Source organism: Pongo abelii, chromosome 5, assembly GCF_028885655.2.
Source record: "Pongo abelii isolate AG06213 chromosome 5, NHGRI_mPonAbe1-v2.0_pri, whole genome shotgun sequence".
Classification (NCBI taxonomy): domain Eukaryota; kingdom Metazoa; phylum Chordata; class Mammalia; order Primates; family Hominidae; genus Pongo; species Pongo abelii.
In genome coordinates this window covers 170,005,062-170,032,687 of record NC_071990.2, presented here as the reverse complement: position 1 = coordinate 170,032,687, position 27,626 = coordinate 170,005,062, and the positions used below count along the sequence as shown (strand labels likewise).

The following is a 27,626-nucleotide window of genomic DNA, read 5'->3' as shown; positions in this document are numbered from 1 at the left end:
AGGAGTACAGGAAAAGGCTGTTAGCACACTGGGCTCTGAACACCCCCTGACTGTCCCCACCCCTTGCTCTGGGCTCCCAGGAAGGGAGGAGGTTCCTAACCCACCATGAGTCAGGACCACCACAGCTCACGCTCCTCACCTGAGCCGCATGTGGGCACAGGTTTACTTGGTTTGTGCTAACTACTAGAAAAGACATTTTACCTCCCTCTCGCATAAACAGGATAGAGTAAAAAACATTTTCCTGGCATTGAAACCATCTGAAAGCTACCAGCTGTGACTCCTCTCCAAAACCTGCTTCCCAGCCAATTCTCAGAGCCAAAATGATTGCTGGTAAGAAATGGGGTATTCTTGGTCTGTGCTTGTGACCCCCCGTTCCTCCGCACATGCGTTCCTCCTGGGACCCTGCTCTTGGATCTGCTGGGTCCGAGAGGGCATGTCTGTCACTGTGGACCCCGTGGAAATGGGGGCAGCCCCAGGGGCCACCCTTCCAGCAGAGGACACAGTGGGCAGCTGTCTTTACTGTCCATCCCCTTGTAAGGCGGAGAGGAGCCCTGTGGTGGGGTGGGGCTTAAACATGCCAGTTCAGCTCCACGGCAGGGGAAGTCACAGGCCAGTCTCCAGAGCTGCTCCTTGTCTCCTTTAAGGTTCCCAACCCTCTGGTCTCACCTGGCTTTGCCGAGGAGGAAGCCGGGCTTTAGAGGCCAAGCAAACCGTCCAGGGATGCAGAGCTGGGAGGTGGCACAGCCACCATGGAAACCAGAGTCCATCTGGTCCTGCAGCCTGTGGTGGGGAATCCTGGGGGCTGCGTTTGTGTCAAATGAGATGACAGGTGTGATGCTGTCCCCAGATGCCCCCTCCCTCCTTGACACAGCTCCTCATGCGGAGTGTGGTGGACAACCAAAAACAGTGGTGAAGAAAGAGGGAGCCCAGGGGGGAAGGAAAAGCATGAACTCGAGGAGGCAGAGGTGGCAGCTGTGTGTGAGGTCTGGTGGCTCTGGGGCCGTACATGCCAGCAGCACCTTCCCAGAGCTCACAGGTGGGGTCCGCACTGGGCCCAGGCTGACCAGCTCCCACTGTGGGGCGCTCACGCCCCTGCCCTCCTGCCCACAGCCGTTTATGCCGGCTCCCGAGTTTCCGGGGGCAGGGCCTTCAGGGCCCAGGGTGGCCTCTGGGGAGAGTCTGATGAGGACAGCGAGTGCCTGCTGTGACACCTGGTGGCCGCCGCTCTGCAAGGAGCTCCTCTGTGAAGCCTGCCCTGCCTGATGGTCTGGCAGGAGTTGGAGGTCCCATCCACATTCATGAGGGTGCTTTGCAATAAAGCCAGGTTTATCGAGTCCACGTGAAACCTGTTTATTTCTAAGCACATATGCATTATAAAGCAAGGACAAGAAACACAGTTTTAGGAGAAAAACTCGTTAATGCGTTCAATCCGGCCTCCTCTTCCCCTCCGTCTGGGAGCTGGGCGGCCTCTTTCGGGCAGGGCCTCGCTGGACTTGCCGAGCTCGGATCCCGAAACCCAGGCCCTGCAACGTCTGCGCCAGGTGCCTCTGGCTGGGAGAAATGCAGAGAATCACCAGTAACTTCGCGTCGCCTCCTTTAAAATAGAAAAACAACATGCAAGCTGGAAAGAAGAGCAGCATCTGGAAGTGCCAACGTGCCGGCAACCAGGGCCCGAGATGGGCGGCTGCAGAGAGGGCCGCCCGGCGCCCCAGCGGGAAAGTGGCCACGTCTGGCAGGCTCCTGGAACAGGGGGTCCAAGAGGGTCAGCAGCCGGTCGCTAGCACCCCTCACCCGGGTCCGGGAGGGTCAGCAGCCGGTCGCTAGCACCCCTCACCCGGGTCCGGGAGGGTCAGCAGCCGGTCGCTAGCACCCCTCACCCGGGTCCGGGAGGGTCAGCAGCCGGTCGCTAGCACCCCTCACCCGGGGAAGCTGCAGGCCTGCTACACACACTCCTGTGTTCTGGGAATTGGGAGGCATGAAGTCAGCTCTAGGTTGAGTCTGCACGTGACCCTGCGGCACGCTTGGGCCCCTGGGACTGCTCTTTCCAGATCTCCCTCACACCCACACCTGCTGCTCACGGCCCATGGCCCTGTGACTCCCTCAGGCCCCCCTGGGGCAGGGGCCATGTGCCCAGGACTTCTCCTCCTGGGGAATGCTGTCTCTTCCTCTTTGTCAGGACCCGTAACGAGGGTTAAGCAGTACAGATGAAAAACAAAAACAACGGAAAAGGAAGGAAGGGAGAGCTAAGGGGGAGGAAAAGTGCAGACCCCAGAGGCCAAGGCCGGGGCTCCATGAGGGACCTGCTGGCTCTCGGGCACTGTTTGCCCCACGGTGCCACCCCTGAGATCACGGGTGGGCTGCGCACCTGACCCAGGTCGCCCTGTCTCTCTATTGGGGCTGCGAACTTTAGAATCCAAGAGTACCAAGTGGTCTCTCTCCTAGAGGCAGAATCCGAAAATAGGCTCCTGTGAACAGCCCTGTTATTCACCGTGTGGAGGAAGCCAGTTTGTCATGAGAGGGGGAACACCCCACAATGAGAGACAGGGAGAGTGTCTGGAACATTCCGGCCTCCCCGAGCCCCGAGCACCAGCGGCCCCTCCACCACCTCCCAGGGTGGCTCTCCCAGGAAGGAGGAGCCCCCCACTGTGGTGGCCACGTGCCCCTGCCGTCCTGCAGTGGCCGTTTCTCAGAACAGGGCCTACAGGGCCCAGGGCCACCTCTGGGGGACTCTGCCTGGACCCTGAGTCAGGAAGCCCAGCCCTGGCAGAGGCCACTCTACAGCCGCAATGCTTCCTCGGGTCCTCCCTTTCAACCAGTCTGGGTCAGGGGAGGGGGCACTAACTGAGCTCCCCAAAAACCGCAAAGCCCAGATCCAGCCACAGCTGGATGACTCTACACAGGGGCCGCCTGTGCCCCACCTGGCAATGGTGCTTAATCTGCTGCGTCCAGGCTTCTGGCACCTGCCCCCAAAAGACCCAAGGAACTTGCGGCCTAAGCAGGTCTACACAGCCGGAGGGACCCAGGCCACACATGCAGCAGCAGCCTAGAGAGCCCTCAGCTGCCCTGGGGGACGCCTGGTGAAGAGAGAGGCCAGGGCTGCCACCCTTGAGAAACTGAGCCCCGACCAGGAGGCAAGTCACACACAGACCGAAGAAGCAAGCAACCAGGCCAAGGAGAGATGGCGCAGGAGAATGACCACTGTCCCGTGGGAGTGCCAGCTAGCCACAGCAAGGGCACAGGAGGTGCAGGGGGTGCACGGGTGGCCCTCGAGGACGTGCAGGCCAGACCTGTGTGCACGTGTCCTGGGGTACGTGGTTCCCCATCCTGGGGGATTTTGGGGAAAACGGTTACCGAGGCAGTCCTGAAGGAGGTGGGTGAGCCTGCTGTTCCGGTATGGGACATGGTCGCGGTGCTCCGACAAAGCTCCCAGGACGTCTGCCAGGGCCGCAAGGCTGCGGTTGATGCACGCCGTCTCCCTCAGGGCTGACCCGGTCGCCCCAGACATACCTGGACAGGACCGCCATGCACCATCACCATTTGCACCAAGAAAAGAGGCAGGAAAAGCAAAACCGGCTCCTTCGGAGGAGCGGCTCTCAGGCAGGTAGAGGGGAGGCCATGGACGGGACAGGCATTAGAGCAAGGGTCTTTCATGCTCTGCTCACAGCTCAAAGCGAGCTCCTGCTGGGAACTCAGGTTTTCTCTTCCCAAAGGGCCAGTGTGAGGAACACAACTCTCGGGTTGCTGGGGTCAGAGAACCAATCCCTAAGAATGTAACGGGATTTGGAACTCACCTGTGGAGGGGGAAATGCCTGGCTCGCCCAGAGCTTCCTGGGCTGCCTGGTTGCACATCCAGCTCTATCAGATCATAGGCTTCTGCAGCATCCACCCCCCAGGGAAATGCCTGCCCCCGCTCACCAATGCACTCGCTGCCGGCCAAGTCCACGAGCTGCAGTCGGGCCTGCACCTGCTCCACACACCCTGCGGGGTTCCCGGGAACCGGCTGTGGAGCCGAGGCCCCTTGAGAAGCTCTGCGGCTCCTTCCGGCCCTTCCTGCCCTTCCCGCCTCTGTTTGCTCCCTGGGGAGGGTGGCACTGCAGGCTTGGTCTGCTGCAAGGGAGCGATGAGGAGGAAAACAGTTGCATGAAGCCATGAGGCTGTGCTTTGCCTCGGTCAGACCCGAGAAGTTTCTGAACTGTACCCTCCCGCCCACACCTCCCACCCAGTAAGAAGTGGGATTTCTGCAGAGGTCCAGGGGATAGTGGCTTCTCTGGGGGAAAGCACAAGTTAGAAAGCAGCTTTCTTCACTGTGGAAGGTTGAACTAATGCCTAATTGGCCCAAAGGAAATCAAATAATGCTTCTTAGAAAGACTTGATAATCATGTTAATTAAAATCCCACTCAGAAAATCTATGAGCCCTTTTAGAAATAAATCCTACAATCTGTTTGACAATCTTCCACACAAATCCTAACAAAAGGGCTCTTCATTTTAATGCAAATGTCTTTGTAGTGTGTATTCCTAAACAAACTTCTTAGGGTTTTTAAAAAAGCAAAATAACATTTACTCACTGTGCAAAACATAGAAAGTATACACAATTGTTTCTAAAGGACATGAAATCCAGTCTTATTCCCACCACCACTGGCAGCCACACCTCCCCTGTATCGGGAGTGTTTTTGGTAGAGATTGTTGGTGCTCCCTAAACATCACACGCCTGTGCCTTTCCAGCCCCTGCGGGTACAAGGCCCTGTGCCCAGCTGTGGCCCACTCTGGGCTGGCAGGGGCTATTGTCAGCACCTCCCCGTCACCTCTCCTTCCCTTGCCCGAGCAACCTTGGAGGCCAAATGTTTCAAGTGCCACGGTGGCAAGAAGGATGGGGAATGTTCAGCCACACTGGCCTTCAATACGAGTGAGAAATGGCCTTTCCCGTGTCAACCCACTGAGACCAGATTTCGACGGGACTACAGTCTCATGTTCCGGCCCCAGACCCGTGGCTCTCCAGGTGTGGTCCCCGGAGCCGCATCCTTGCAGAAACGCACATTCCAGGTCCAGTCCCAGCCCTGCTGAACCTGAGCGTGGGTGGTGTCTGCTATTAGTTCCCACCACCTGCTGCAGGGAATTGGACACAGCTCAAGTTTGAGAGTTGCAGCCCAGCCTTCACAGGCCTGTGTTCTTTCTGTTACATAACTGGAATCATTTTATACACTACATAGTTTGAAATTTTGGTTTTAAACTGAAATTACACTCATTGTTTCTTCCATGACAAATGCATGTATCCCAAGGTGTATTATGCCCTGCTTTTCTTTCTGCATTATATTTTATTTAGCAGAGTGTTTTCCTCCCTCCCACTCTCATTTTTTCTTCTCAGCCTAGGATCCCATTGGACTTTTGGGTTTGGGATGCAGAGAGTGAAAAGGTGTGGCTGCTATTCCCATGCTGGGTCCCATGAGAAGCCTTGGATGCTGCAGGCATGCTGATTTTTCTTCTTCTTTTTTTTTTTGACAGTTTTTGCTCTGTCGCCCAGGCTGGAGTACAATGGCACAACCTCGGCTCACCGCAACCTCTGCCTCCTGGGTTCAAGCGATTCTCCTGCCTCAGCCTCCTGAGTAGCTGGGATTACAGGTGTACACCACCGTGCTCAGCTAATTTTTGTATTTTTAGTAGAGACAGGGTTTCACCATTTTGGCCAGGCTGGTCTCGAACTCTTGACCTCAGGTGATCCACCCGCCTCAGTCTCCCAAAGTGCTGGGATTACAGGCGTGAGCCACTGCACCCGGCCTGATTTTTTTTCTTCTTAAGTGGGGTTTTCTATTACTTGCCACTGACCAAGCACAAATGATGACTTACCAGTGCTGTTAGAGCAGGCGGCTGTGGTTAGAGTCACCGTAATTATCAGGTGAGACCTGGAGGAATCCGCGTGCACCAGGGTGGGGTGCTTTGCCCTGAGCTGCAGACCTCCACGAACGAGCTCCATCAGTTTCGAGGCGCTGCCAACAGCCCTACAGACAAGGCAAGCAGTGGAGAACACAGCGAGGGCAGCCCCCCTTACCCAAGGCGACTTCCAAGCCTCCTCGGCTCAGGGAAGCCTCTCACATGAGCCACGCGTGCCAATGGGGTACTGAAGCCAGTCTCAGGCACAATAAAACATGGTAAAGCAAACTTTTTCCTTTTGAGGCCTAACCAACCTATAGCATCTCTAATTGCTGACCCTGAAATAATGGACTGTTTCAGAACAAAATCAGAAGTTGCTAACCTTTTCAATATCACCTATTCCTTTATTTATTAGAGCCTCCAGGAACCATGTTTTAAAAATATTTTGTGTATCAAATCTGATTTACGAAATAAAGGTTTAACCCATTTCCCCATGTTAGTGGATGAGATATGACTGCTAATCAGAGCTCTTAATCAGCAGGAGATAACATTTCCATCACAGTCTGTCAGTCAAAGGCTCAAATTTTGGGTGACTTTGTGTAACCGTATCAGGGCTGCATGGATGATTTCCTTCAGCTCTGTGAAATATTCAGCATGGCTGGCGGGCCCTTCCCTTGCTGCCTCCAGGGCCCAGGATAGGCAGCCTGACCAGGCCCTCACTCATGGGGAGGGTTCCCTCTGTCACCTCCCAGCTGCACCCCGACTGGGGTAAACCCAGCACATGCATGTGGATTTGAAAATAGGGAACTTTGAGGAAAATACTTAATATGGGGGATCCTCACTTTTACAAGAGGATTCATTATTGTATTCTATGAAATACTGATATTTACAAATGTGGATGAGTTCATCTCTCCTAGCCTGAGTGGGGTGGGCAAGTTCTTTCACCTCTGCAAGCCTGCTTCCTCATCTGTGAGATGGGATGATGCCCATCCAAGGGGCTCTTATGAAGATTTTTTTAAAGATACATTTATTTGTTTATTTTAATTTTGATTGTAAAAAATATTTTGTTTTTTTTTACTTTTATCTCTAACAGCTTTAAGATATTAATGACATTTGAAAATTGTATATGTTTAAGGTATACACCTTGATATTTTGATATGCGAATACATTGTGAAATGATCACTCATTCCAGCTAATTAACAAATACATCATCCTGACATAGCCACCTTTAAAGAAAGATCATTCTTACAGCAAATTGAGAGTTGTGCAACACATACGAAGCATGAAAACACACAAGGAGCCATTCAGTGACAAGGAGCACTGATCGGGCCACCACGGCCGATTCTCCTTGGGATCCTTGGGTGTGGGGAGCTCGTTTAGAGACGTGCAGCCTCCTGACCAGGTGGTAGGGGTAGGTGCCGTTCTCACTCAGAGGCCAGCAGCACGGGGCAGGTGCAGTACTCACTCAGAGGCCAGCAGCGCAACCTCTGTCCGTCCGTCCTTGGCTGTCATCACCTCACGCTTGACCCCCGACACTGCTGCAATGCTGTCTTTGGCCAGAAGGTCAAAAATGTCATTATTGTAAACTTCCACTATGGAGACTTCAACCTTTGGGTTTCTTGAGGGATTTTCTGAAATAAGTCTGCGGGAAGACACACAAGAGAAATTTACAGAAAGTCTCACAGAGTGATTTTCAGTGTAAGCCAATCACAGCCCCAGACGCCCTAGAGGACGCTCAGTAAGACTGCTGGGGTCCAAGCAGGGCGCTGCACGTTACACACCCCAAGATCACTCAGGGAAATAGGGTGTGCCATTTAGGTTGTAGGGTGAATACGTGTCTTGGGAGCAGTTATTTTATCAGAGTTATATTTAAACCAACACCTTTGCAACTAGTACACTGAGGATTCTAAACACACAGGGCGAAGAAGCCTGAGTATCACATGGCTGTGGTCTAGCAATTACCACACCCCATTGATTGATCACTGCAGACACCCAAGGCAAGCTGCAAGGATGTTCGGGCCTCTAGCACTTCTCCAGTGATGGGGTTTGTTTATTTTAAAACTTTTCCACTTCAGGGAAGCTTGAGTCCAGAGTTCTTTATTCCAATTCCACTTATGCCTTCCAACTGCAACTTTCCTGCAAGACCCATAAAACCAGCTCAGACTCTTTAAAAAGCAGCTGCACAGTCCGGCACGGTGGCTCACACCTGTAATCCCAGCACTTCAGGAGGCTGAGGTGGGTGGATCACGAGGTCAAGAGATCAAGACCATCATGGCCAACCTGGTGAAACCCCATCTCTACCAAAAATACAAAACTTAGCTGGGCGTGGTGGTGCGTGCCTGTAGTCTCAACTACTGGGGAGGCTGAGGCAGGAGAATCGCTTGAACCTGGGAGGTGCAGGTTGCAGGGAGGTGCAGGTTGCAGTGAGCTGAGATCATGCCACTGCACTCCAGCCTGGCGACAGAGCGAGACTCCATCTCAAAAAAAAACAAAAAGCAGCTGCACATCTTATTTTGCTCCATGTTTTAAAGAACTATGTGCTGACTTGTAGGAATGTTTTTAAATAAAGATACTACAGAGAGAGAGAGAGAGAAATAAAACCATAATCCCACAACAAGAAAAAGGTGAGTGCTAACCCTGGATTCCCTCCCTTCCTCTCTCCTCCCTCTGGCTTTCTGGTTTATCTCTGACAAAACTCCCCTTCCGACCTTGTCACCAAATAACAAAGGCCTCTTTCTATCTGCTGGAGGTGGCTGGCTGCCTCTCTACCACCTGCACAGTGATGTCAATCCGATGGTGAGCATTGTGCTTTTCTTGTTCCTAAGGCTATTCTGAGAACTGGGTGGGAAGTCCCGAGTGACAGGATGCTGTCTGTACCCGAGGGAAAATCCAGCAGGGATGTTTCCCACCCAGGCGCTGCCAGGCTGAGTTTTTCATCCAGATCTAGAGGAGTTTTGTCTTCTAATGATAAACAGTAAAAAAAATGATGAAGACAAATGAAAGAGAAAGTAAGTAAAACTATTAAGGTAAAAATCACTATTGGCAAAGCATCAAGATTTGGATTAGACAGGTTCAGCACTGGGGTTTGCTGAGAACACTCTAAGAAGAGTGTGTGTAACAGTGAAAAATGAAGTTAGCTAAGCTACAGATTTTATTTTACTTTATATTTATTTATTTTTTTGAGACAAGAGTCTCGCTCTGTCACCCAGGCTGAAGTGCAGTGGCACATTCTCAGCTCACTGCAACCTCTGCCACCCAGGTTCAAGTGATTCTCCTGCCTTCGCCTCCTGAGTAGCTGAGATTACAGGTATGCGCCTCCACACCAGGCTAATTTTTGAACTTTCAGTAGAGACGGGTTTTCACCATGTTGGCTAGGCTGGTCTCAAACTCCTGGCCTCAGGTGATCCACCCACCTAAGCCTCCCAAAGTTATGGGATTACAAGTGTGAGCCACCACGCCCAGCCTAAACTAGAGTTTTTACATTCTCCTCCTCTCCACACATTAGGCAAAAATGCACCACATATCCAGAAACTTAACCTCCACACTTGGGCCCATCCTTTATGTGACAGTTTGTCTCTTTGAATGTCACAAAACCTAATTTAGAAATTTCTCAATTACGTAATACTGAGGAGTTAATTTGAGAGATTTCCGACAACTAATTATTGGGCTGTTGACTAGATTCTAGGGACAATGGTGAAAAACACAAGCTTCAGTCTTAGCCTTTAAGAAGCAAAGTGTTGAGAAGGCGAGACACACACGCAAAGGACTCCAGGTAGTGCGATGAACAGTGTGATTCAAATGCACGCAGCTCCCCTGACTCTCTGGGGCGGGGAGGGGCGGGGCCATGCTTTGTCTCTGCCATCTGTTCCTGCCCATTTCCCACTGGGTCATAATTACCCGTTTCCAATCTAGACTTTTTAAAAGCAGAAAATTGATCACATGCACTTTTGGATCCCTTGTGCCTCTGACGGTGTGCAGCAGGTGGAGAAACATCACACACTCCTGTTGATAAGGATGACAGCGGAGAGCAGTCGGGAAGGAGGCGGTGTCAACAACCAGGTTTAGAAGGAAGGAGAGAGGCGTGCAGAGCCAAGGAATCCAGGCAGTAGCATTTTATTTACTTTAAAACGACAGGAAATGGCTTATCTGGTGACTTCAGCAATCTAAGAGTAGCCCTTTTCAGGGTAAAGGGTTCCTGTAAACTATCTCTGATATCAGCACTGATGTCATTGTGGTTTTGTATCATTTTGGGCAAAGGGCCGTTTGCAACTTGAGTCACGAACACCCAAGCTCACCCCCAGGCCTGGCCCAGCGCACCCCTCTCCAGGTCGTGTGTGGATGTGATGAGGGAGGGAACACGGTCCGTGTCTGCTCCTATTCTCGTTTCTGCAAACGATGACAGTGAGGTGTAGGAACAGTAGGGCCTTGCCCGCGGCCACACACTTGGAAAAGCAGAGATTCTGAGACTCAGACTGAGGATGCCAGTGCCGCAAATCACTGTGCCCTGGAGGGAGACGCACAGCACCGGAGACTCAGAACAGCAAAACGGAAAAACCATTTTAGAAACGAGGCGACTGAAACGCTTGCCAGTAATGCGATGGGACCATTGGTAACGCTGATTATCCGGTTTCTGGAGAGGCGCAGCCGCCTGGCCATCTTCCTGATGGATCTTCCGTAACACTTTTACGCTGCTAACAGCCCTTCCCAGCGCTCCCTCAGCTCAGTTCCCGCCCCGGCAGCTGGCAGCACAGTTCCCCACTCCCCCCCAGGGCTGTCCCCCCCTCCCCCGCAGCGCCGTCCCCGCCTCCCCCGCAGCGCCGTCCCCGCCTCCCCCGCAGCGCCGTCCCCGCCTCCCCCGCAGCGCCGTCCCCGCCTCCCCCGCAGCGCCGTCCCCGCCTCCCCGCAGCGCCATTCCCCCCTCCCCGCAGCGCCGACCCCACCTCCCCCGCAGCGCCGTTCGCCCCCCGCAGTGCCGTTCGCCCCTCCCCGCAGCGCCGTCCCCGCCTCCCCTGCAGCGCCCTCCCCCCTCCCCCGCAGCGCCCTCCCCCCTCCCCCGCAGCGCCCTCCCCCCTCCCCCGCAGCGCCGTCCCCGCCTCCTCCGCAGCGCCGTTCCCCCCTCCCCCGCAGCGCCCTCCCCCCTCCCCCGCAGCGCCGTCCCCCCCTCCCGGCAGCGCCGTCCCCCCCTCCCCCGCAGCGCCGTCCCCCCCTCCCCCGCAGCGCGGTCCCCGCCTCCCCCGCAGCGCCGTCCCCCCCCCGCAGCGCCGTCCCCCCCCCGCAGCGCCGTCCCCGCCTCCCCCGCAGCGCCGTTCCCCCCCGCAGCGCCGTCCCCCCCTCCCCCGCAGCGCCGTCCCCCCCTCCCCCGCAGCGCCGTCCCCCCCTCCCCCGCAGCGCCGTCCCCCCCTCCCCCGCAGCGCCGTCCCCCCCTCCCCCGCAGCGCCGTTCCCCCCTCCCCCGCAGCGCCGTCCCCCCTCCCCCGCAGCGCCGTCCCCGCCCGGCAGCCCTCTGCCGTCCTGGATATGCTTCCGTCGGTAAATTCCAGAGCCAAACGAAAACGCAACCACGGAATGTACGACGCCTGCTCTCACGGGCTGTGCATCGTGCATCTCTAAGCCCAGCTGAGGGAGGAAACGGCCTCGGAAGGACGCGTGCAGCTCACACTGGGAACACTGCAAAGCCGACGTCCGGGACGTGCTGCCACACCGCATCGCCCCCTTCCACCACGGTGTTCCCGCTCTCACAGACGAGAAGAAACGCGGTGGGGGGTCTTGAAACTCCCACCATTCTCTCCCGCTTTCTACCGCAGTTCCCCAGTGCCCTTGCCTTAGCCTTTGTTTTTTCTACCTCAGTTCCCCAGTGCTCTTGCCTCAGCCTTTGTTTCTGGAACTCAAAGAGTTTGCTTAGCAGAAGTAAAAATGACTGGTCGAATATGTAATGACATGCACCATCCATGCAAGCTCGAACTCCTGACCTTGTGATCCGCCCGCTTCGACCTCCCAAAGTGCTGGGATTACAGGTGTCAGCCACCTCGCCTGGCCGCTGAGACGAGTTTTTACTATTATTTTTCCCCTAGAACCAACTGTGTTGGTGAAATCATGACACGGGCAGTGGGTCTCTTTCGAGAACGTGCTAACGGGTCGGGAGCATCTTCGCAGGCCATGTTGGCTGGACCCCTAAAGAGAAGCGGATGATGCATGCACTCCTGATGGCGGCAGAAGGAAGGGTGACGGAAGGACGGGAGTTTTCCCTATGTGCTTCCCATTCCAGGACAGAAAACCTCCATCCCTCACCATCCCCCACCTCCACCCCTGCCTAAGGAACCCTCTAACTCGGGATCTCTTTCAAGAAGTTTTGTCTTAGCCAAGCACGGAGACTCATGCCTATAATCCCAGCACTTTGGGAGGCCGAGGGGAGTGGATCACCTAAGGTCAGGAGTTTGAGACCAGCCTGGCCAACATGGCAAAACTCCGTCTCTACTAAAAATACAAAAATTAGCTGGGCGTGGTGGCACACACCTGTGATACCAGATACTCGGGAGGCTGAGGCGGGAGAATCGCTTGAACCCAGGAGGTGGAGGTTGTAGTGAGCTGAGATCTCGCCATTGCACTACAGCCTGGGCAACAAAGCAAGACCTTGTCTCTAAAAAAATTTAAAAATAAAGTTTAGTCTTAATGATAGAATTTCAATATAATTTCATCACAGGAATTGGTAGCAATAATGCCCAGAAGTGTGGAAGCACTTGGTAGTGTTGAATGTATCTGATGAGATTATGGGGTTCGATCACCTTCTTCATATGGTAATAATTTTTCCCACGTGATAACCAAGGTGCTGACCGCCTGGCTTCCCTGCCATATTTCTCTGCCCCACTCATCACCATCAGCAGTACCTGAAGAGCTCCTCAGCCACTCTAGGGATAATTCCTAAGTCACTCTGTGGGTCAAGCGGCAGAACAGGGCCATCGTCCGAATGGGGTCCCAGCATGGTATAGCTCTTTCCACTGCCCGTCTGTCCATACGCCATAATGCAAATATTGTACCTAAAATTCAGAGCAGATTCAGTCCAGCAAAACACACGTGGGTGCCAAGAAGATTCCAGGAAAAATTTTCACTTGTATAAGAAACTTCAATAAATTTCATTTCCTATTCCCCTGTTACTCCATTTCTTATAAATTAGGTTTTCATTTAACTACAACTATTTTTTGCATAATCCATCCTTGTTGCTATCTTGTTGTACGACATTGGATTAAACGGTATTTGCACTGACACACACACAGCGTGGGTTCATCCATCCCGGTTTCTCCTGGGTGTTTTCATCTTCCCATCCACCGGCTCAGCATTCACACGGGGATTCTGACCTTAGCAAGGCCTTCCTAAATCCCCACACCTTCATTGTAACTATCTATTTTTTTTTTTTTTTTTGAGACTGATTTTTCCTCTGTCACATAGGCTGGAGTGCAATGGCACAATTTTGGCTCATTGCAACCTCTGCCTCCTGGGTTCAAGCGATTCTCCTGCCTTAGCCTCCCGAGTAGCTAGGATCACAGGCATGCATCAGCACGCCCAGCTAATTGTTGTATTTTTAGTAGAAACGGAGTTTTGCCATGTTGGCCAAGCTGGTCTCAAACTCCTGGACTCAAGGGATCCTCCTGCTTTAGCCTCCTAAAGTGCTGGGATTACAAGCATGAGCCATTTTTGTATATGTTTCATACAAAAAAAAAATTTTGTACTTTGTAATTGGAAGGGACTTTGAGGTGTTCATGTCCACAGTCAATCCACATGTACTGAGGTCCTCTCTGTGACAGTAGCACCTGCTGCCTCTCGGCCCCAAGACTCTCAATTAGCTGACTGCAGCTTATTTCAGAGAAGATAAGAACTACCAACAGATCCCTACATTTCCTTCCAGTTGTGCTATTTAGCCCAAAATATCAATGGGAGGATCAGAAATATTTGGAAGAATATTTAAAATAAGTATGATAGAAAATCATCTTCTTAGTCATGATGTTTAAGATGTTCATGGTTGTAAAGGTATGGGTCCACCTGGCCTGATGCTAAGTGGGTTCATGCCTCAGAGCAGGATCTCCAGCCCTGATCCCCCGTCTGAGTCATCTGGGGAGATTCAGCAAGTCCTGCACTCAGAAATTCTGACTTAACTGGTCAACTGTGACTCCGATGTATCAATACCAGTTTAACGTGGTGTACCCACCACAAGTCAAACAAATAAAGGTTGTTGTTTTGACAAAATGATTGCAAGACAGTGTTCTGATTGACATCCAAATCTCCCCTAGAAAAGGACAGGAAAAGCAGCAGACCCCAGTCCTGGGGCTGACGGTTTGAGTCACTAGGGTTGACTGTTACATTCCAGCAACAAGAGCCTGGAAACCACATGCTCCTGCCAAGCTGATCAGGCCTCTGCGTTACCATCCTGCGAGTTTTCCTTCCAGGATTATAAAGTCTCAAGGCATTCATAACAAAACCCCACTTCAGGCTATATCTCTTCCAGCTTCCCTGAGTTCATTTACATGCATTTCTTTGTGTGGAGAATATCTTTGACTACAACAGATAAATGGATTCTTACAGGAGTCTTTCAACCATTTAAGAATGAACAGTAAAAGGAAACTTCCCAGAGAAGGAAGCTGTAAACCAAAAATACAATTCTAAGGCCCCCCAGCCATCTGAATGGACTTCCTCCTCGGCCAGGGCACTCTAAAATTTAACTTCAGAGTCTGGTTCAGGCCACGACGGGAAGTGGGGGCTGGACAGGCCTCATGATACCCTCCAGCCTTAACATCGACACAGATCTTACATCTGATAAGAAACGTCTATGCTCTGTTCTCTCTGAAGCTGCTACCTAAAGGCTTCCTTTGCAAATGAGAACTTTAGTCTCCATAATCCTTTATCTTAACCCAGACATTCCCGAGCCAATGTATTTCTTAAATGAATTGGATTGAAGTCTCATGTCTCCCTGAAATGTACAAAACCAAGCTGCGCCCGACCACCCTGGGCATGTGCTCTCAGGACCTCCTGGGCCGTGTCATGGGCCACGGTCACTCATATTTGGCTCAGGATAAATCTCTCCCAATATTTTACAGAGTTTGACTCTTTTTGCTGACAAGACTCAGAACTCAGACTAACTCCATCTGTTTCGCATTATCCTGGAAAGGCAGTTCTGGCAGTGGTCACTGTGACCACGATGTCTTTTTTATTTCTGGAATCTGCTTACTTAAAAGATGCCTACTTAAAAAGAGACTCCCCTATCATTTTCAAAACCATTTTTTCAGATGGGTATAAAAATTCCAGCCTTCTGGAGGAAGAGTTGAAGCAGCAACTGCATCATGATTGGCGGAGCGGCCCCGCGTGTGTGCGTGGTCAGACGCAGGAGCTTCCTGAGTTGACCCTACTCGTCAGATCATGTGCCTTTGGGACGCGCAGCACACTGTGTAATTACAGTTTCTAGGTCCTTGAGGTTCCTTGAGGTTGGCTGTGCAGAAGCCTTTGCTGGACAAATGCAAGTAAGTCTTCATCAGGAACTTTATGTGGACTTCTGCCACAAAACTGAGATTCTTCAAAATGCCCCGGAGTGCAAAGTATTGGCTTAAGGTGTCTCCATTAAGTAAAAAAACTTCTTCATTCCTAAATTACAGCCCGCTGCCTTTGACATCAGTAGTTGTATATTGCAAGAATAGAAGGCTGATTCCCAAAGGGAAAAGTACCTCAATCTGACATTAACATTCCTTACAGATTTTTTTAAAATTCTGAAATGTTGGAATCCCAGAGAGAATGGCAGCTGCACTCACAGGTTTAAGCCCACATACACTGTAACTAAAGTGGAGTTTGGAATCCCGGGTGGATATGCTCATTTAACAAGCATTCTCCAAATCATTCTCACTCCTTTTCCCAGGGTGCAGAAAGTCTCCACGGATGCAAGCAGAGTCCACGCTGGGTGACCCATGGGCGTGCTCTGCAGTGCTGTAAAATGCTCAGACTCTAATGCTACATTCTCACTCCACAGCACAGTGAGGCTTCTTTATATTCAAATGTAACTATGATGACTGGCCTTAAAAATATTTTAACTCACCCATCCAAGAGAGACGTGAGTAGGGGGCACACATCTCCAAAGACTGCGCTCTGAGACTCTGCTGGACCGTAAACCCTGAGAGACAAAGTGAAAATGCTGCATTAATAGAAGAAGCAGAAAGCTGCTCTAGCATGCAGACTCAGAAACCTGGGAACACAATGCCCCGTGTACTTTCCATCCCCCCAACGCCATCAGGATTCTTCCGCAAAAGATTAATTTGTGTTATTTTTCAAGATAACAGAGGTTAATAAAGAGTAAAGATAGTACTTTCTTCTATGAAAAGGTAACAAGCATAAATGAAGTGACAGATGCTTGCAAGAAAGGAAGGAAGGAAGGGGAGGAGAGGGGAGAGGGGGAGGGGAGAGGGGAGGGGAGGGGAGGGAGGAGGAGGGAGGAGAGAGAGAGGGACAGAGGGAGGATATAGTTATCCCATAACTAAATTAGCTCCACTTTAGAGGGCCCAGTAATCACAATGTAAAAATCCCACTCTGAGCAATATTTGATATATAACATTTGATTTTTAGGTTCAAGCTCTTAAAAATCTTGTTTTCCTAGGCCCCAGGTCAGTTCAGCAGAACTTGAATCAATATCATGGGACTGGATGTCCGCTCTGAAAAGGAAACCTCATGTGGTTCTGGGTCTATAAACAGGTACACATAAAATAGGAAGCAATGTCCAAAAAATGCCGTTTCCTGCACAATTTGAAAAAAGCCTGGAGCACGGTGAGAGAGCAGGCTCCCTGGCAGCTGCCCAGCACTGGTGGTTGGTTGCACTTGGGTCAGGTATGCTTTGATGTGAACCTCAGTTTCCTGAACTACAGGTTTTGACTTAGCTGGAACCAAGTTTTTTCCTTCCTTCATTTTCAAGTGTGTCCTGACGCTCAGTTGATCCAAGTTGTCTCCAGCAGCGGCATTAATTTGACACGGAGGGGGGACCCTTATGAGGTGTTGCCACGTGCATGATGCAGAGGGTGTGGTGAGCACCGTGTGGGAAGATGCTCAGGGCTGAGAACTTTTTTAACTTTTCACTCAGAAAATACACCAAGATACAAAAGTAGAAAGAATAGAAAAGTGAGCCCCATGTGAGCATCGCCCGGCTCCAGACCTAGCCCTGGCCTGCTTCTCACGCCGCAGCTGACCTGAGGTCCATGTCATCTGGGAAGGCCAGTACATCTGTAAAGGATTATGACTTTAAAACATAACAACAGTATTACCACGACCATGCCTTAAAAATGAATGTTAGTTATTCCTTAACACCATCCAAAAGTCAGTGTTCGCATTTCCTTAATTGTCTAGTAAGTTACTTTTTCCAGTTGGTATTTTAGAAATAATAATTCATCATGGATTCATCATGGCATCTACATTGCACAGGGTTGCCACCTTCTAAATTTCCTAATCTATGGCAAGGGTTGGCAAACTATTTCTGAAAAAACTAGATCGTAAATATTTTAGGCTTTGTGTACATCTTACCTTTAAAGAATACTGGAGTTTTTCCCAGTAATAGGAGGGAAAAGTCCAAGATGCCAACTACCTGCAATACTATTTAATATTGCATCGAGCTATGATTGGCTTATGCAGTTGGACAAAAGAAATCAATTAGTGACATAAGAATCAGAAAAGGTAAAACAATCTCTGCTTGGAGCTAATATGGCCATACATCTGAGAAATCCAAAATGAAAAGACAAAGAAAATTACTAAATCAATAAAATAATTTAACAAAACAGCAGGTCATAAAATTAATGTGAAAACATCCATAGCCTCTATATATACAAACAGAGTTAGAAGACATGTTGGAAGATGAGACTCTATCAGTGATAGCAACAAAAATATGCCTGTGAATAAACTTAATAAGAAATGTTCTAATCCTTCATGAAGAAAATGATAAAAAGCCTCCTGAAAATACATGATTAAACTCAAACAAGTGAAAAGTCCCGGCATGTTCCTGAATAGAAGAGTCAACTCATGAAGATGCCAGTTTTTCCAAAGCTGGTTTATAAACTTACCTCAATCCCCCCCAAAATACTATATATGCTGTCAGATTTTTCCTGGAGCTCCACAGTTTTGTTATAATTTTTTTTTGGCAAAATAAAACAACGAGAATAGAAAGAAGCCCTGGAAAATAGAGGAACTGGGATGGGACGGGCTCAGACACTGGAACCTTCTCTGAGACTCTATCTACGACAGCTTGGTCTTGCTGCGTGAATTAGTAAGTAGGCTGAAGGAAGAGGGGGAAATGCTAGACAGATGCAACTCCATGTGGCAACGGGCTGTCAGATAAAGGGGCATCTTAGGTCAGTGGGGAGAGAGGTGTTTTAATAAGTGGTGTTACAGGCCGGGCATGATGGCTCACGCCTGTAATCCTAGCACTTTGGGAGGCCAAGGTGGACGGATCATTTGAGCCCAAGAGTTTGAGACCAGCCTGGGCAACAGGCAAAACTCCATCTCAATATCCTTTTTTTAAATAAATAAATTTTAAAATATTATTTTAAATTAATATTTTTAAAAATAAGTGGCGTTGCAGTAAATGATTAGATTTAAAAAGATAAAATAGGGTCAATTCTTTATAAAATGGACTAGGACACATTCCCAACAGACCACGAGTTTAATGAAAACCACCCGGCCGTGCGTGTCCCAGCAGAGTCCACGGGTAGGTTCTTCTAGAACCTGGCAGCCTTTTTACCTACGATCATGTAAAAACGTTCGTGTGGCTCAAACACACCAGAAGCAAACAACAGACTGAGAAAGTAGTGGCGGCTTAAATATCTCTGCTCTATCAAGTGCTCCTAGAAATAGAGAAGGGAAAGGTCAGTCCTTGTAGAGAAGTGAAGAATGCACAGAAAAAAAGATGTGAATGTTGGAAGCACACGAAAAGACTCAACTTCGCTCTGAAGAGACGCGACACAGAGAACCCGTTTCTCACCCACGGACCGGAACAGCCCATGCATCTGACCTCGTGCTCCGTGGGGATGTGGAGGGAAGCTGGCCTTGCCCACGCGGCTGTCCGGGGAGGAGGGGCGGTCCTGGTGCCAGTCCCGGTGCCAGTGGGAAGCTGGCCCTGGGACCTGGCACTCCCAGCACCCACCTCCCACAGTCATGCCCAGCCACACCCAAGGCTCCTGTGCTTGGAGCCTGTCATTCTCATTCTTTTTCTCCATAACTTTGACCACTTTTCCCCCAACCTGGAATCTCCTTTCCCTTTTTCTTTTTCTCTCTCTCTTTTTTTTTTTTATGGAGACAGAGTCTTGCTCTGTCGCCCAGGCTGGAGTGCAGTGGCCCGATCTCGGCTCACTGCAACCTCTATCTCCTTAGTTCAATTGATTCTCCCTGCCTCAGCCTCTCAAGTAGCTGGGACTACAAGTGTGCGCCACCACGTCCAGCTAACTTTTTGTATTTTAGTGGAGATGGGATTTCACCATGTTGCCCAGGGTGGTCTCGAACTCCTGAGCTCAGGCAATCTGCCCGCCAAAGTGCTAGGATTACAGGCGTAAGCCACCACCCCCGGCCGTCTTTCCCTTTTTCTCTGCCTGGTTAACTCCTGGTTAGCTGAGCTGTCGAGCCCCAGGTCGAGGGCCTCCCCCATCTCTGCCTCCTGCCCCACTGCTGTGTTGGTGGCGTCTGAGCTCAGCGCAGCCTCCCGGGAACTGTCCCTACAGCTCTAGGTCTTCGTGGCAAAAGTGCTGCCTTCCTCTCACCTACATCCCTTGTGTCTAACAGGGTGCCTGGCACATAATAGGTGCTCAGAAAAATGCTTGAACTTGAACGACTATAGAAATTTAACACAAATGTATCAGTTAGGAATATCATATTGTAAATTCCTGTTCTACAAGAACACGGCCAAGAGTCCTTCAGCTTCCTGATCAATGAATTATTCTCAAAACAATGAACATGACTTATTCTTTTTCTCCTTGCATTTTGGATCGGTGGCATTACTTTTGGTTTGTCTTTTTTTAAATAATATTTTTATTTCACTTAGAAAATAACCTTCTTCTGACCCTGGACCTATTAATATTTTTTCTGAATAGTAAAATTGAACTTTTCCCCTCATACAAATTTATTTTTAAAATAAGTTAAGGGCTGAAAGTGTTGGAATTTTTTTTAGAATGGAAATAAAATATTTTGACATTCGTTAGTTCCATAAAAAGCTGTTATAAAAACCAACAGTGTTCTGATTTCATAAGAACCATATGCTCCACTGTTTATAAAAACAAGATGATCCTGAATGCTAAACAATATTACCCCAGAATAAATTCTTGCAGAGATTTAAAGTCTCCCCTACCTCTATAGATAGACAGCAAGTTGCACAAATTCTTACATTTTTCTGTTCACGTCTAACAGCACAATTTTGACCTTTCCCTTCGAGCCTCAGCGTATTCATGTTGAGACAGGGCCCTCTGAGAAGACATGTGTCGGCATGAACTGTGCTGCTCCACTTCCTTCTTCCCCAAAACAAGGTCACATGATTCCCGAGGGTGGTTTCCGCACCACAGTGCCCTTGCCTGTGCTTCTCCACTGACCTGAGCAGCAGCCTGGTGTAACCCAAAGACTGAGACCTTCTGCCCAAATCCAGTGCTTACTGAAAGCCATCGTTTAACTAGACTGGGCGGTGGTGCCCCCCGCAGCTTCCTCTTCAGGTCCTGCTGGGACGATCAAAGGCCTGAAAGTACTTGGAGACTGCCAAGGGCTATGTGGTATAGGTGACATATGTAACTAAACTCCACCCAGCTAAAGCTCTAGCCACTCTGTGAGTCTCCTGCCCACAGGAATTTCTCTGCCGCTCAGCACTCGGCCGCACACTCTGTGAGACTCTGGCTGCTTTGCGGTGATGACTTGTGTAAGCCGCGTGGGGAAGGATCATACTTTAAACTTTTTATCCTAATCCGACCCTACTTTATTCCTTCTCTGCAGCTCTGTGCTAAGCACCCAAAGGTGCTCATTAAATCCTTCAGCACTTTAACCGAAGGGTGCATTTGGCTGTAAACATTCAGCCCGGTCCTTTATCAGTAGGCCACATGCTTCCTTAAACTGGCGCTGTTTACTTCCCAAGTCAAGTCTACGGTGTGTAACAGTAAAGTGCAAGGATTGGAGGTGGGGTCGGGAGGAAGGGAAAAGCTTTTACCACAATGTGTCTACCGCCGACGCCAGCTGACACGGTCTAGCCATCATCCAGCAGCCACGATTTTAAACACAATTTAAATGAAATGCTCATTTATTGGGATTCAAGGTAAGACCTTGTCCCCAGCCCCGCGGGGCTCCTGTTCCAGTTGGGAAGATGACAATAGAAGCAGATACTATAAACACTATTCCAAGAGATGAAGCAGGAGCGGGAAATGAGAAGTCGGAACAGCTGCCTCCAACTGAGGGACACACGGAAACTGAGAAGAATTCATCACGAAGGAGCCATTCCCAAGCCACACCCCCAGGTCTTTCATCAGTGAGCGTCCCCGCGTCTCTGATGAGTCTCTGTCCTTTGTTCGGATGCCTGTCCCACCTAAAGCTCCAGAGCTGAGTCCAGGCTCAAGGCCTCTTCCCCAGAGGTGCTTCCCTCATTAACCCTGTTCCATTCCAAACATTCCTTTCTTTCTTTTTCTTTTGTTTTGTTTCGGTTTTTTTTTTTTTTTTTTGGAGACAGAATCTCACTCTGTCATCCAGGCTGGAGTGCAGTGACACATTCTCGGCTCACTGCAACCTCTGCCTCCCGGGTTCATACGATTATACTGCCTCAGCCTCCCGAGTAGCTGGGACTACAGGCGTGCACCACCACGCCCAGCTAATTTTTGTATTTTTAGTAGACATGAGGTTTCACCATGTTGGCCAGGCTGGTCTCGAACTCCTGACCTCAGGTGATCCACCCGCCTAGGCCTCCCAAAGTGCTGGGATTACAGGTGTGAGCCACCGCGCCCAGCCAGCCAGGCTGGTCTTGAACTCTTGACCTCAGATGATCCACCCGCCTTGGCCTCCCAAGGTGCTAAGATTACAGGTGTGAGCCACCGCGCCCAGCCCCGAACATTCCTTTCTTCTCCATCCTTGGCCAATTATGTCACCTATTTTGATTGCTTCACCTTATTCTGCCAATGTTGATACTACTTATCATTGTGAAGATCTCCCAAGCCTCCCATCCCATGCCTAGTTCTCGACGAGGGTATAAACTCCTGGAAGGAGTCAGGCCAACCCCATTTCCCTCCTTACCTAGCCCAAGACCAAATTACTCTGAAGCACAGTAAAAAAAAAAGAGAGGTTTTTACTAAGATTATTCCCCTGCATAATTGAGTTATCAAAAGAGGACAAAATCAATAGTGGAAGAAAGGTCAGCCCAGTGAAGGATTGCTAAAAAACCGTGTGTCACGAGGAAGCGAAGTTCCACAAGTGTTTGCATAAACAAACATGATGAAGCTAAGCCATGGGGTCATTACTCCAAAGTGCTCATACATTGCTTCTTTTCTACACTGATAAAAAGTGTCATTTTTCTCTATACTGTTTTTAGTGCACAGACATGAGAAAAAGCTTTTGCGCGTGAAGACTGGCTTTGCTCTTACAAATCCATTGAACCACCAGCACCGGGTATGGAAGTTTCTTTAGGAAGCTACTTTATTACATGTGAAACTGATGCAAATTTTCTTGAGTATTCATAGTGAAATTTTAAAATATGATTATTTTAGGGAAAAAATCAAGTTATTTGGTTTTAGATATACAAAGTAAAATGTTTTTCAGTAAATAAATAATAAAAATGCATGAGACTATACAGATGCTAATATTATTGCAATCCTTGAGTAATAAAACACATTCTGCAAAGTGCACTGTCTCTGAAGCTCCGGATCTCGACACATGATGGCTAAGATACTACAACTCCCTTTCTCTCCCCTAACCAACATGTAAGTAATGCAGATAAAATAGAAACAAAATATGTTTTAAAATATGCTGCTGACATTGAAGGGAAGAAAGAAAGGAAACTGGCTGGGCACAGTGGCTCACGCCTTTAATCCTAGCCCTTGGGAGGCTGAGGTGGATGGATTACTTGAGGTCAGGAGTTCAAGACCAGCCTGGCCAACATGGTGAAACCCGGTCTCTACTAGAAATACAAATATTAGCCGGCACGGTGGCTCACGCCTGTAATCTCAGCACTTTGGGAGGCCAAGATGAGCGGATCACTTGAGGTCAGGAGCGGATCACTTGAGGTCAAGGTGAGTGGATCACTTGAGGTCGGATCACTTGAGGGCCAACATGGTGAAACCCTGTCTCTACTGAAAATACAAAAATTAGTCGGATGTGATGGTGCATGCCTGAAGTCCCAGCTACTCGGGAGGCTGAGGCAGGAGAATTGCTCGAACCCAGAAGGTGGAGGTTGCAGTGAGCTGAGATTGTGCCACTGTACTCCAGCCTGGGCAACAGAACAAGACTCCTTCTCAAAAAAAAAAAAAAAAAAAAAAAAAAAAAGGAAGAAGGAAACTTCCTAGGTGCAAGAAATGAAGAGTGGAAAAAGGCTGAGTAGAAGGCTTGAGTTGGTTCTGCAAGCACCCAGGCTGAGGAACCAATCCAGACAGAAGCAACAGGGCTTACAAGGCAGGGTTTTCTGCCCTCTGGAAACAGGAGGCAGGACATGGAGGTACCATGGCTGTACAAATCCAGGGCACTCAAAGACAGGCCTAGTCCCTGAAAAGGGGGTCCAGATAAGTGGTAAGAAAGTATTCCACGTGCCTCAGAGTCTAAATGAGGAGTCAGGTCTCCTGGGAGCAATCAAAGCCCCACACCTGCACCACAAGTGAGCACGGAATCCAAATGCACGGAGCCCACAGGGCAGAGAAATCACAAGCAACAAACGTTACCTGAACACTGATTCCGAACTTTTGTGAAACCCCAGGCCCTTGCAGGAAAAATTATAGTTGCAAACCCACAGCCAAGAGTACACAACTCTCCTACAAAAAAAAAAAAAAAAAAAAAAAAAAAAATCCTCACCGAAGATAAGTTCACAATAAAAACTTACAAAACACAAAATAAATAAATCACTACAGTCAGTGGCCACAAAGATACAAGTAATACAGCAGCCACCACAAGAACCAGATACAATAGAATATTCTGAAAGAGACTCAAGAAAACAATGTTAAAAATGAATAAAGTCATGCCTGTAATCCTAGCTGCTCAGGAGGCTGCGGTGGGACAATCACTTGAGACCAAGAGTTCAAGGCTGCAGAGAGCTATGATTGCACCACTGCACTCCAGCCTGGGTGATACAGTGAGAATCTGTCACTAAAAAATAAAAAATAAATCAGTAAAGATACAAAATAAGGAACACAAAACATAAGGAAAATGGAAGATTATTTTTAAAAGAATAAGAAGATTTAAAAATGAGCCAAATAATTTACAAACATGAAAAACAGATGGGTTAAATGGAAGTTTACCCATGGATGAAGAGACAATAAGTGAATTAATTAAAAGATTGTCACAGGAAAATTTCCCAGAATGCAGCACAGAGATACAAGGAAGGTGATCATCTCAAAAGCAGGTAATGGTAGAGACACAGATGGTGGAATGAAAAGGTCTAATCTATATCTAATAGGAATTTCATTAAAAGAGTATAGCTAGAAGGAGAGAAAGTACTTTAAAAAAGATTTTGCCTGATAATTGTTCAACTTAAAGAATGACATTAATTCAAAGATTAAAAGTCCCAAGCAGTATTATAAAACAAAATAAAACAAACAAAACACTCAGCAACTGCTGTGAAACAGTGCAGCTTCACTTTGATTTGGAACACCAAAGTCAAAGAGAAAACTCTTAAAAGCATCTAGAAAAAAATTGATAACGTTGAACTTTACCCATGCTCTGAGATCCTGAACAACCACAAAGGCTAAGAAATCCCAGCACTATCTGTAATTTCCAGAATAGCTTATTGCAAAGAACCTCCCTTCCCTACCAGACTTAAATAAAATGCACAGATGCCTTAGATAAGAATTCTCAGACAGAAAGTGTAACAGTGGCTACCAGCAGCTGAGGGAGGGGAAACGGGCAGTTCAGTGTTTAATGGGTTTAGAGTTTCAGGATGGGATGACAAAAAATGCTCTGAAGATGGATAGTGGTGATGGTTGCACTAGATCATACTTTATCCCATTGAACTGTATACTTAAAAATGGCTAAAATGGTGAACTTTTATGTCATGTATATTTTTCCACAATAATAAATTTTATATATAAAAGCACATGAATTGTATAAACAGAAATAGGTTAGCACCGTATGTAAACTCATGCATCATTTGAAGCAAAGAGAAAGGGGAAAACTTCACCATAATCTGTCTTCGTGGGAGCTTCTCCTGTGAAGCAGCAGAAGCTGGGGAGGGAGGGTCGGTTCTTGCTGCTTCTTTTGATGACTTTGATGTTGGGACAGATATTTTATAGAAAATGGGTTTCTCCAGCTCTTCCAGAAAAATTCTCTTAACAATATGGAAGGTAGATATCTCAGAATACTATACATTAAGAGGACAGCCCTCACCATTAAAATAGTAAAACTATTAAAGTCAGCTGCCTGGATCTGTGTGGGTTTATTTCTGAACTCTTCTCTGTTCCATTGATGATGTGTCTGTTGGTTTGCCTCTATCATGCTGTCTTAATGATTTTAAGTCTTTAAATCGGTTAGTGTGAGTCCTCCAACTCTGTCCTTCTCCCAAGTTGTTTTGGCTATTATAATTCCTTCACCTTTCCATATAAATTTTATCATCAGCTTTTTCATTTCTACAAAACATCCTGCTGTGATTTGGGTGGCCATTGCATTGACCACCTTTCTTTATTTCTTTTTTTAAATAGCTTTATTGAGATATAGAACAGCTTTCCTCTGATTAATGTTAGCATTCAGGTAAATATATCTTTTCCATCCTTTTTCTTTTTCCATCTTTTAAATCCTTTTTCCCTTTTTCCTGACATTTATTTTTGATTGAGGATTTTTTATGATTCCATTTATCTTTTTTGTTAGCTTATTGTATATACCTCTAGCTTGTTACTGTTTTTGGTGGTTGTTTTAAGGTTTACTGTATGTAACTTAGAGGCTGCCTGCAATCGGATTCTATCACCTAACATACCAAATAAGGACCATACGAAAGTACACTTCCATGCCCAGTCCCAGCCTCCACGCTGTTGTTCACGTGCATTTTATGTCTGCATGTGTCATGAGCTCCACAATCCATTGTTATTTTTCTTTAATCAATTAACTAGATTTGGAAGAGATTTTTTTTTTTTAATAAGAAAAAGGGTCTTTTGCCCACATGTCCTGCAGGACAGAATCCATTGTGGTGTGTGTCTGGCGATTAATTCTCTCAGCTTTCGCATGTCTGGAAATGTCTTTGTCTTTGAAAGACATTTTCACTGGCACAGAACTCTGGATGGACTGTTTCTCTTTCCGTACTTTAGAGGTGCTGGTCCTGTATCTTCTGATTTGCATTGCTCCGTGGAGAAGCCTAAGGTCATTTTCATGTCTGACCCTGAGTCTTCAACGTGTCTTTTCACTCTGGTCATTTTATCTCTGGTGTTTGTCTGTTTGTTTGTTTGTTTGAGATGGAGTCTCACTCTGTCACCAGGCTGGAGTGCAGTGGCACAATCTCAGCTCACTGCAACCTCCGTGTCCTCAGTTCAAGCGATTCTCCTGCCTCAGCCTCCCGAGTAGCTGGGATTACAGGTGTGTGCCACCGTGCCCGGCTAATTTTTGTATTTTTGGTAGAGATGGGGTTTCACCATGTTGGCCAGGATGGTCTCGATCTCTTGACCTTGTGATCCGCCCTCTTTGGCCTCCCAAAGTGCTGGGATTACAGGCGTGAGCCACTGTGACCCACCTCCGGCCGACTTCTTCAAATGTTCTCTGAGTGCCCACTCCTTCACCTTTTGAGACTGCAACTCCCTCTGTATTTGGCTTCTTGGAGCTGTTGCACGGCGCCGTGATGCTCTGTTCACTTAATTGTGGTAAAAAAATACATATAACGAAATTGACCATTTTCACCATTTCAAGTGTGCCGTCCAGGGGCCTCAAGCTCATTCACACTGTGGGGCTTGCGTCAGCCCCAGCCATCCCCGGAGCCCACTCTGGCCACTCGCTATGGAGTCTCCCCGGTTTCACGTTGGTCATTTCTGTTGCTGCGGCGCCAAGTTCACCCGTCTTTCTCCTGCATCCCAACCAGTACGTTCGCGTCTCCTCTATGGCTTTTTTTTCATCTCCAGATGTTTTATTTGGGTCTTTTTATAATTTTTCATATCTCTTCTCAACATGTTTACATTTTCCTCTACTTCCTTGAACACACATATTTATAACAACTGTTTTCACCTTCTTTACTGATTCTATCATTTGTGTTATTTCTCGCTCTGTTTCCGTTGCCTGAGTTTTCTCATTAGAGGTCATATTTTCCTACTTCCTTGAATCATGTCTGGTAATTTTTGATGTCAGACTTTGCTAATTACTCCTAGTTGGCTGCGCCATGTTTTGACCCTCAATCCCGGTAATTTTTCTTCAGCTTTATTATGGGATGCCAGCAGTTATTGGAAACAACTTGATCCCTCCAGGCTTGCATTTAAGTTCGGTCGCGTGGCACCAGCAGCCTTTACTCCAGGGCTAACTTCTCGCTCTACCCAAGACCTCGTGTATCACGAGGTATTTCTGCCCCGGAGGGAGCACTCACGATTCCCAGGCCTGTGTGAGCTCTGCAGACTTTCTCCCAGGCCCCTC

General features: G+C 48.5%; 1 protein-coding gene across 8 annotated transcripts in view; it reads right to left on the bottom strand.

Annotated features, from left to right (window-relative positions):
* Positions 1-1,325: 1,325 nt before the first annotated feature.
* The window catches only part of KIF25 (kinesin family member 25), a 71,290-nt gene continuing 44,989 nt past the window's right edge, over positions 1,326-27,626 (bottom strand). For 3 of the 8 annotated variants that reach the window (XM_054558480.2, XM_054558484.2, XM_054558482.2), the window contains 7 exons: positions 15,937-16,011; positions 12,749-12,898; positions 7,331-7,507; positions 5,842-5,993; positions 3,916-4,107; positions 3,352-3,507; positions 1,326-1,594 (listed from right to left, as the gene is read on the bottom strand). In XM_054558480.2, coding sequence (XP_054414455.2) covers positions 1,425-1,594; positions 3,352-3,507; positions 3,916-4,107; positions 5,842-5,993; positions 7,331-7,507; positions 12,749-12,898; positions 15,937-16,011 — 1,072 coding nt within the window. In that variant the 3' untranslated portion in view covers positions 1,326-1,424. The remainder of the gene's footprint in view (positions 1,595-3,351; positions 3,508-3,915; positions 4,108-5,841; positions 5,994-7,330; positions 7,508-12,748; positions 12,899-15,936; positions 16,012-27,626) is intronic. The other 5 variants (XM_054558485.2, XM_054558487.2, XM_054558486.2 and 2 more) reach the window with 2 other exon arrangements.